Source organism: Sebastes fasciatus, chromosome 16 (assembly GCF_043250625.1).
Source record: "Sebastes fasciatus isolate fSebFas1 chromosome 16, fSebFas1.pri, whole genome shotgun sequence".
NCBI classification, from domain to species: Eukaryota; Metazoa; Chordata; class Actinopteri; order Perciformes; family Sebastidae; genus Sebastes; species Sebastes fasciatus.
The window spans coordinates 2518981-2529165 of NC_133810.1; the positions used below are offsets into that span (position 1 = coordinate 2518981).

Genomic DNA, 10185 nt, shown 5'->3' on the forward strand with positions numbered 1-10185 from the left:
CATACATATATACATATATACATATGTAGTGTATATACACATACACCGATAGTGATCTCTGCGGTCGCTGATGTCGGTGGTCACAGATTTCAGTGTAACACCGATATGAGCAGAACAGACAGAATAACCTGACCTGTGTTGACAGGCGACAACGAGCACAAGCCCTACATCTGTGGCGATGCGGACCACGATATCTTCCCACTGGACGGTACAGAAGACTACCTGATTCTGGCCTGCGATGGCTTCTGGGACACGGTGACTTCAGACGAGGCGGTGCGGGTGGTCAGCGATCACCTGGAGGAGAACACCGGAGACACCACCATGGTCGCCCACAAGCTGGTGGCCTCGGCCCGTGACGCGGGCTCTAGTGATAACATCACCGTCATAGTGGTCTTCTTGCGGGACCCGCGCTCCCCGGCGCCCACCGGCGCAGAGGACGAGGAGGAGGGTGTGGTGGAGGGAGAGGTGGGGGAGGAGGTAGCGGAGGAGGTGGAGGAAGAGGAGCAGGAAGAGGAAGAAGAGGAGCAGGATGCAGTCAAGGTAGAGCGCGAGGGTGGTGAGGGAGGCAGCACTGCGGACATCGGGGGGAAGGGGCGCGGCGGCTGGCCCATGCAGCAGTGCTCGGCGCCCGCTGACCTCACCTACGAAGACCGAACGGACTCGTTCACGGACAGAACTAGCCTCAGCCTGCTGGGGCCGTCTCTGGAGGGCCGCATCTCCCTGACCGGTTTCTCACGGCAACCCTTCAGCCCTGACATCTTCACGGCCTCCCACATCTACCGAGAAGAACGCCCGCTGAGGCGCCGGTCCTGTATCCCGTTTCAGGAGTCCAGCTTCTCTAGCTTCACGGACCCACTGTGGCCCCAGACAGCCCTGCTGTTAGGCCAGGCAGTGAGGCGAAGCCGCCAGCTCGGTCACGGTAGCCGCCGGTGGAGCCGGAGGAGGCCAGGCGCCTCCATGGAGCTGCTAGGCCTGTTACCATCCGGCAACTTGCTGCCGCACATGGAGCGCCACTCCAACCAGAGGCCTGGAGCGGCAGTGCCTCACCTGCCCCACCACGCCACCATCTGAAGAGGTGACCCAAACCAAAACATCTCCCTCATCTATTCAGCCCCGCCCCTCAGTCCCACCCGCCCACCTCTGCCTTCAACAACACGTCTTTATTTGATAGTAGGTAGTCGTGGCTCCTGCAGATGTTACGTGATTATTGAATCTCTGTTGGAGGAGTGGTGCTCTCTGTCCTAAACCCAAACGGCCCACTAAACACAAGCCCTCCGCTCCTTAATGCTGTAGGTAAAGCGCTAAACTGCATCCTCTCCTTCTGTCACCACAGATCAGTCAACACGAAGCCAGAGCTGGAAACGCAGGTTAATAAGACGAGTTCAGACTGAACGTGAGAGGAATGTTGCTGCGTAGAAAGTCTGGGAAAGGACCGTAAAGAACAGGAACAGACACAGTTTACTGTTGGCAGCGCAAATAACAGAAAGAACTGGTGTTCCAGCTAAATCTATAAATAAATCTGCGTGTTGACAGTTAGCTGGAGTTTAAGTCTGTATTCGAATACGACAGCTTTTCAGTGCCAAGAGAAGCAAAAGTTCACTTGCATTCAGTCTGAACTGGTTTAAGTTTAATTTATATGCGTGGTCGCTCAACACTCTGCAGTGTCTTTAGACGGGTACATGCAGAAAGAGATATTTGATCTCTTGCAAAAGCAATAAGAATATACACCACTTGACACCTGGAACATAATACCTCCTGTATGTGATAGCTGAATATTACAAACCCATGAGCGTTAATGTGCTTTTATAACAGCCTCCACACTTCTTTGAAGGCTTTCCTTATAAGATTTTGGAACTTGGCTGCCGGGATCTGCTCCCTTTCAGCTTTAGCGAGGGCGGAAACTGATGTTGGGTGAAACTAGAGCTGATCGATACTGGATTGTGACGTTATTACCGATATCAGTACACGTTATTACATTCAAACTTTATAATAAGGATCCCTTAAAGGTATAATATGTAACCGTTGTTGGTTGTCGGTTTATAAACACACAGCATTCAAAGTTGGCCACAAGCAAGCTGTAGAGTGACTGAAGATAGAGAGCGGCGTTAGTGAGCGCAAAGAAGCGAATCAGTGAAATAAAACGTTTTTTTCTGATTGTTTCATGGCGGTTATGTTCTAAAACACGAATAAACACACAACTAACTCCGCATAATCCTGCGCGCTGTTATTGCCTGGGGGTTAAACCCCCACGTTGGGCCGAAAGGCTGTTTACAGACGCTCAGAAGAGTCCCGAGTAAAGCAAAAATAATAAGAAAAGAGAAAATACAAGCTGTTTTTTTCCGTTAATTCTTGCATATTATACCTTTAAATTAAAAATGAAACATTTTACAGTGTAAAACTAAACTTGTTTCGAATGAACTCAAACATATTTTTGGCATTCTGTACAGTAATGTCTTGTTTTATATATAATAACAACTGAAAATATTGGCAGTGCAGACGGATCGGTCGTGCTCTAGTTGGAAAGAATCCCCAAACTGTTCCAGTAAATGTGAATGGAAAACTCATTGTACTGTATATGTACCATAGCATTAAGATTTCCCTTCGTTGGAGCTAAAGGGTCTTAACTTTACCTTAAAAAAACAGCCCCTAAACTAAAAGTACACAATATACTTTTGTTAATCATTTGTCGAGCGACCAAACATTAAATTAACGGCGTAGCTTCGCCTCTTTGTCAACCTCAGCAATCCCTCGGTGGCATGCCGGTACAATTGTTGCTCGTGGTTTCTGGGACACACGCTGTTCTTTCCCTGTTCCCCATATATACAGTCAATGACCCAGCCGTTATCCAGACACAACTAGTCTACAGATAAAAGCACTTAAAAACAGCAGATTATAAAAGATTAGCAGTCACTTACCTGAATAAATGCTTCATGTAGTCCAGTGTTCCAGATGGGGGGATACACTCCTGTTATTGTTTTTGTTGTTTTTTTGGAGAGTGGAGGGGTATTTAAAACTATATTTTTGTTATAGTAGTTGTTGGGCCACATAGTTCTTGCAAAGTGTATTTACTTTTTACACATAACCCATTGAACAGAAGTATTGATAACCATTTAATGTCGGGCCAGGATAGTTGAACGCTGCAGAACACGTGCCTTCCTTATGTGTTACTAAAGCCTATTTCCTTTACACACATATTCACTAATTATTAAATTAATGTGTTAATATTAACCATTAAGGACCAGTCTGGCGATCAGTCGGGTCGTATTATGACTCCGCGCCACTTTAAATTTCCCAACATGTCCTTTAAGTTTCATAGCCAATACAAATAAAATCTGCACGAAATAGAGCAGAGTTTTCTATCTGTAAATAAAGTTGTGGTGTTAACGGCAGCAAACATCCCAGTCACCAGCGTCAGAGTAATCCTCCCGTGGCGCCACAGCAGCTTTATAATTGGATCTTTGTCTGATCTGATCTAGATTCAACGATGAACACGCTGGTCTAACACGCTGCTGACATAACTTCAGTTACGTTAGCAACGTTCAAACTCAACTCTTTATGCCACCTTTCATAAGACTGCACGCAACGACACCTGGCTTTGGCATAAAAAGCCAGTTTTCCCCATCGACATTCATTGGTTTCTTATATACACAACACCAAATATGGTAGAGTTCCACTTTAATGCTAATTCATAATCATAATTAACAAATGTAATCATCAAATAATACCTATTTATATGATAATAATAATAGCATCCATACCCAGTTAAGTTGGTGAGACTGATCTGTGCTTTAAATACACATAATAGCATTACTGTATCTAACCGTACTTAATGACTATAAACTAGCTATACACACTTGCTACTACTAAACTGAAATAATAGGTAAACCCTACTAAAAAAGGCTTTGCAGAGCAAATGACTGTTCTCTAAGCCCCGCCCCCGCCTTAGTTACTGTTGCTACGGCTGTCTGGCTTTCCGATCTCGCAGATTTTAGCTACCACTCGAAATTCGTAGTCATTTTTTGAAACAATGGGTCCTCGATTTCACTTTCATTTCTAGCCGCCAAAACCGCAGACTGGTTGATTTTGAAACAAACAGTTTGTGATGCGTGGAAGGGGGTATGCGTTTTGTAATAGCATAAAAACGCATAGAGGGCAATATTATCGGGTATCATGGGTTGGGTTTACTGAACGGTCATTTCGGACGCATTATTTATTCCTTAACATTCCCTAACATCGTCATTCCCCAGTTCTTTGGTTGATGCAGTATATTTCCAAACGTCAGGACGTTAGCATTGTAAATTGTGCCTCCACTTTCCTGGCCCCATCACACACAGAAGGCGTGATATCAAAAACGTGATTCCCCAGACAAACAGGTTCTGGTTTGAAGGCCATCACCTCCCTCTTTCAGTCTTACTGCTAGATTGGGAGGCTCATTCTCCTGTAAACCATCCTGTGGACTGACTAGTGAAGAGCATCAGCGGAGCAGAATGTACCTCAGGTGTCCCCGAATGTCCTCAGAGACTCGGTGAAGTGTGTCGACATGAGGTGGTGTTTCTTATGGGGGGAGAATTCATCTTTCCAAAAGGCATCTTAGCTACGAGGAATGTACTGCAGAGACACTCAACAAACTAAAGCCACTGGATCTCTTTTGTGGAAGCATCACTGCAGTCTCAAGAAACGTTGGTTGATACCCGAAGACAGCGGAAATCATTTCAAATATTCACTTAGGATTCACTTAGGCACGGATGTATATTATGAGTACTAATTGTGATTTGAGCGAGTGCTGGAGGAGTGTACATATAATAATTATGTCTTGTAAATCAGTGGTTTTAATCCATGCTCAACGAGGCCCGCCACCGGGCCGAGGTGGAGGTGAGGATGTGATGTTATTGAAACGCCAGAGAGGGGCGTCAGTCTATAAAACACTGCCACTGCTTTCAAGAGTTGCTAAGGTATATAAAAGGTGTTGAACCAGTTTGGCTTGTAGTGTACTATCGCGGCCTAGCTGCCGTTTCACCCTGCTTTCCTACCCTGACATGAATAATAATCTGGGGAAAACATACATTAAAGATGTTAACTATCGGATTAAAATACTGTATCTCCAATCTGCAGCTTCGATTTTAACATTTTTATCAGTACCAGCCTTAAAAAGAAAAAAAAAACATCTTGCCAATGAAATTGTAGTTTGTAGGTTTTCATTTCAACACCACAGGTGTTAGATGATTAGCATGGTGTCTATTAGAGATGTTGAACTCACAAGTGAACTGAGCTGCTGTGGTGTTAAGAGTTAAAGTTGAGTTTCACTTAGAGCCACTGTGTTGCAAGTATTTTAGATTAGATATTTTACACAGAACACACAGGGCAGTAAACTCCAAAGAAGCAGAGCTGCCACAGTGAAAGAATTTGTCTCAGGACCTTGTTATAATGACAAAGTTTTCTTGTATAAATGAAAATGGTTAAACACATTCACATGGACCCTGTTATTCCTTTAATAACCTGAAGAGCTCAATATTGATGCACGATAATGGACAAAGTTATTACAATTCATCTTCAGGGGAACATGAATTACAATGCCAAATTTCATGCCAATAGTTGTAGAGAAATTTCCCTCAAAACCACATGGTGCGACTAGAACAAAAGTCAGGTGAACACCAAAGTCACCAGGATTTGTCCTCTGGGCACCACGAATGGCCTTACCAAATTTCATGACGATCCATCCAATAGTTGTCGAGATATTTCAGTCGGAACCAAAGTGGTGGACTGACCGACATCGCCACTGCTTAAAGATATCTTTGGGGACTTTGGGCGCTCTGTGCAAAACTTCTATTATTATAACACAGGGTTAATTCTTCTTATAGTGAGATGCTTTGCCATCACAAGATACTTTGTCGTTGTCATCATAACAAGATACTTTGTCTTTGTCATCATAACAAGATACTTTGTCTTTGTCATCATAACAAGAAACTTTGTCGTTGTCATCATAACAAGATACTTGGTCTTTTGTCATCATAACAAGATACTTTGTCTTTGTCATCATAACAAGAAACTTTGTCGTTGTCATCATAACAAGATACTTTGTCTTTGTCATCATAACAAGATATTTGTCCTTTGTCATGATAAGATACTTTGTCTTTCTTATCATAACAAGATACTTGGTCCTTTGTCATCATAACAAGATATTTTGTCCTTTGTCATCATACCAAGAGACTTTGTCATCGTCATCATAACAAGAGACTTTGTCTTTGTCATCATAACAAGATACTTGGTCCATTGTCATCATAACAAGATATTTTGTCTTTGCCATCATAAGATCTTACAATGAGATGATGTCATTATGAGATACATTTCTCATTTTGAGATCTTTTAAAAGATCACAGAAGTGTTTTTTTATGAATGGTGGCGGTTCATTGAAGCGTGTTGTACGTGTGGTCACACTTCAGAGCAGCTGTGCAGTAGATTTATGTCCCTGTGATTCACTGATGTAGTTTCACAGCAGGCCTTCAGTGTTGATGTGAATAACTCTCTGCTCGCACTCTGGAGGGAAAAGACGTACCACAACAGTGACAAGGATCCATCGGTTGCATTCACCAAAACCCTGTGATCAGTTATACAGTGTTACTCATCAGAAGTTGTCACTGTATGAGCAATAAAAACCATCCCTCCTTGTGGTGAACGAATCCTCTACCTAAACCCACACTTCCTCCCTCACTCACACTCTGCTTGCACTGAAGTTTACCTCCCCTGATGATGATAATGATGATGATGACGATGATGATGATGAAGCAAGCTCTCCCATAATCACTGTCTTAACTATAGAGGGCCCCTCCATGAATCTGCACCGTGTGTCTATTTACACACACAAAAAAAGCTTTTTCTTTTTTCTCTGTAAGCAATAATGTCGTTGCATTAAAAGGCTCTCTGAGGGCTTGTCTTCTGCTGAAGGATGCAACAAAAATGCGGTTCTGTCAGCCAGAACTTGAAAGGTCACACAGCAGAAATGCTGCAGCTCCTGAAGTCAATTTCTCATTCATTTTCTCCCCCGTAGAGAATAGGATTATGAGTCATAATCTGCTGCCTGTACTAAGGTCCACCTAACACACTCCTGTAAGAAGTCTGCTGCCGACTAGAGTTCAAAATGCTCAAATTTAAAATGATCTTGTGGAAAAATGAATGTGAAGCTTTCTTCTTCACGTGATAAAGGAGGCAGGACGTTTCGGCGTTCCTCAGTAGTTTGTGTACATTTGAAAAGATTGCCTTCAAATGTACGCTAATGTGGCTAACGAACGGGAGGATAAGTAAGATCACTGAGGGCTGTGATTGGTCCCTTCTTGTCCTCCGAGCTTGAAGACAAACCCCACGATTGGCTCTTCTTCAACATGCAGGTTAGGTTAAAAAAACAAAGAAAAAAAACAGTAAAACACACGTTGAGTACCTGTATTATGTGTTCCTGTAGTATATCAATATGTGTACTGTAACTGGTGACTAATTATCATGTATATAAAGATTAGAACAAGTCATTGACTGATGCTTTTTTCTTTTCTGAAGAGTTGTGATTGTGATGAAGTCTCTGCTCCTCATTAGGCTGCTGGTTACCCAGTGGTGGAATGTAACTAAGTACATCTACTCGAGTACTGCACTTAAGTACACATTTGTGATACTTGTACTTTACTTGAGTCTTTACTTTTCATGCCAACTTCTACTTCTACTCCACTACTGTACATCTCAGAGGAAATATTGTACTTTTTACTACACAACATTTATCTGACAGATTCACAAATTAAGATTTCTGCACTCAATATTTGATCAATTAAGTCACTTTTCATGTCAAACATTTCATGGTTTCACCTTCACATTATGTGCTTCACCTTTTAATAATGTTAATAATTGTAATGTATTAGTAATAATAGAGAGATTGGACTGTTTGCAGATTAATCCATAATGAAAATAATCATTAGATAATAGTTCAAAATGAGCTCCACCTCAACCAACTACAACAGTAAAATGCCGTTTTTACTTTAATACATGAGTAATAATAAAATACTGATATAATATACAAATATAACTGTCACAGGGGGGGCATTTTTATACTTTTACTACTTAAACTACATTAAAGCAGTCTGCTCTGAATTAAACCATCAACTTATTATTAAAGGAATAGTTTGGACATTGCTTATTCACTTTCTGGCAGAGAGTTAGATTAATGCCAGTGGTGCAAAGAAACTAAGTATATTTAAACTAGTACTGTATATAAGTGCTTTACTTGAGAATTTCTATTTTTATGCTACTTTATACTTCTACTTCACGACATTACAGAGATAAATATTGTACCTTTTACTACGTTTATCTGACAGCTTTAGTTACTTTACAAATCAAGATTGTGATTTCCCCTCTAAACTTCTTAAATAGTTTCATTTAAATAACTGTTCAAGGCCCAAAGAGGTCAAATTAGAGCTGTAATGATTAATCAATTTGTTGTCAACTATTAAATTAATCGGCAACTATTGTGATTATAGAATAATCGGTTTGAGTAATTTCAGAAAAAGAGTGAAAATTCTCGAATTGCAGCTTCTTAAATGTGAATATGTTCTGGTTTTGTCCCTCCTCTATGACAGTGAACTGGATATCTTTGAGTTGTGGACAAAACAAGACATTTGCGAACGTCATCTTGGGCTTTTAGAGACCCTGATTCACATTTTTATCATTTTATAAACCAAACAACTAATCCATTAATCAATAATGACAATAATTGTTAGTTGCAGCCCTAAAACTAGTGACCCCTTTCCTTACTTCCTACCCCCTTACTTCCTACCCCCTTGCTCGGACAACGCCCATCTCCGACCTCGGCCTTCATTTTGATCTCAGTTACACCTGTAAAGTTTGGTGAGTGAATCTTGCACAGTTGTGACGCGCTATAGCCGTCACAAAATCTGTCCCCAGACCGAAATATAAACACCTGGTAAAGTAGGCTATAGGCCCGACTCAAAATAGCCTCAGTGGTCGTTCACGAGACTGTCGTTGTCTGCAGGACCACGTTTTGTCACAATGACACACATACAGACTCACAAGGTTAATACAAAACCAGCGTCGCTGTCTCGGCTGTTAATGACTACCTGAACTTTCCCTCCATCGCTCATTAGTCACGCCACAACTCTCCACATTTATCTCGGGACAATGAGGATTTTCAGTCTCTAGTTAGTGACCAAACATCCCTTCAGACAGCTGTGGGCGACGCCACAGATGCTCCATCTTTGGTTTTCTTACAGCCTAAAAAATAAATAAAAATACAGCCATCTGTGTGAAAATGAAAAATAAAGCAAAAGGTTAGCCGAAGCGAACCCGTTAATCCGGCTCCACGGTTCTAAAAACCACACAGTAGAAGAGGGTCAACGGCGTTAACAGGAAACCTGAACAAATGGTTTTTCATGTAGCGGAGAGAAACGCCGTGAGGAGACGCAGTGTGAGGAGCTGTGATGCTGTAACAGGGCTTTCATGTGGAACAGTGCTGTCTGCTGTTACGTAAACAGCTTTACAAAAACAAGTGAGTGAGCAGTCCTCCACATTCTTTCTATAAAAAGACTCATCATTTCACCCCCCACTCGTAATCTGGCTTTATTCTCTCCGTTCCAGCAGTTTGGGCTCAAAAAACACAGCGTGATAAAAACCAGAGAAGGAAAGAACGTGAGGGTTGTTCCTCCGGTGTGGGAGTGGAGACGATATTCACTGTCTGATGGTTTTATTCACAGTCTGATCACTGATCGGTCTTTGTGTGCATGAGAAGCTGAGATTGACCGACACCCAGCACCCCCTCAGAGACTCGTCATTCGTTCCACGTTAGCACATCGTCTTTACCCTCGGTGAGGGAATCTGTGACACGCAGTACAAGAGGAGAGCTCTCGGTGAGGGAATACAGGTCAGAGGTCAGCTGAGGACGACACAATATGGACCTGACAGCTTCAGTGACGTGATCCCGGCCTGAATGTCTATCAGAGGTAACACTTTAATAATAACCATCATTTATAAATGGTACATTTATACTTAATTAAACTTGGCTAATAGTTATTTTAGTGTTAAACAATGAAACGATCATTAATAATGTTTATTCTATATTGTATCATAGCTGATTATAACAATCACATTAGTAAACTATTAAGTTTATTTTTGCACATATTATATAATTTTATACAT

General features: G+C 41.9%; 1 protein-coding gene across 2 annotated transcripts in view; it reads left to right on the forward strand.

Moving 5' to 3' along the window:
- The window catches only part of ppm1e (protein phosphatase, Mg2+/Mn2+ dependent, 1E), a 45698-nt gene extending 38183 nt beyond the window's left edge, over positions 1-7515 (forward strand). For both annotated transcript variants that reach the window (XM_074611772.1, XM_074611773.1), the window contains one exon: positions 146-7515. In XM_074611772.1, coding sequence (XP_074467873.1) covers positions 146-1071 — 926 coding nt within the window. In that variant the 3' untranslated portion in view covers positions 1072-7515. The remainder of the gene's footprint in view (positions 1-145) is intronic.
- Positions 7516-10185: the final 2670 nt, after the last annotated feature.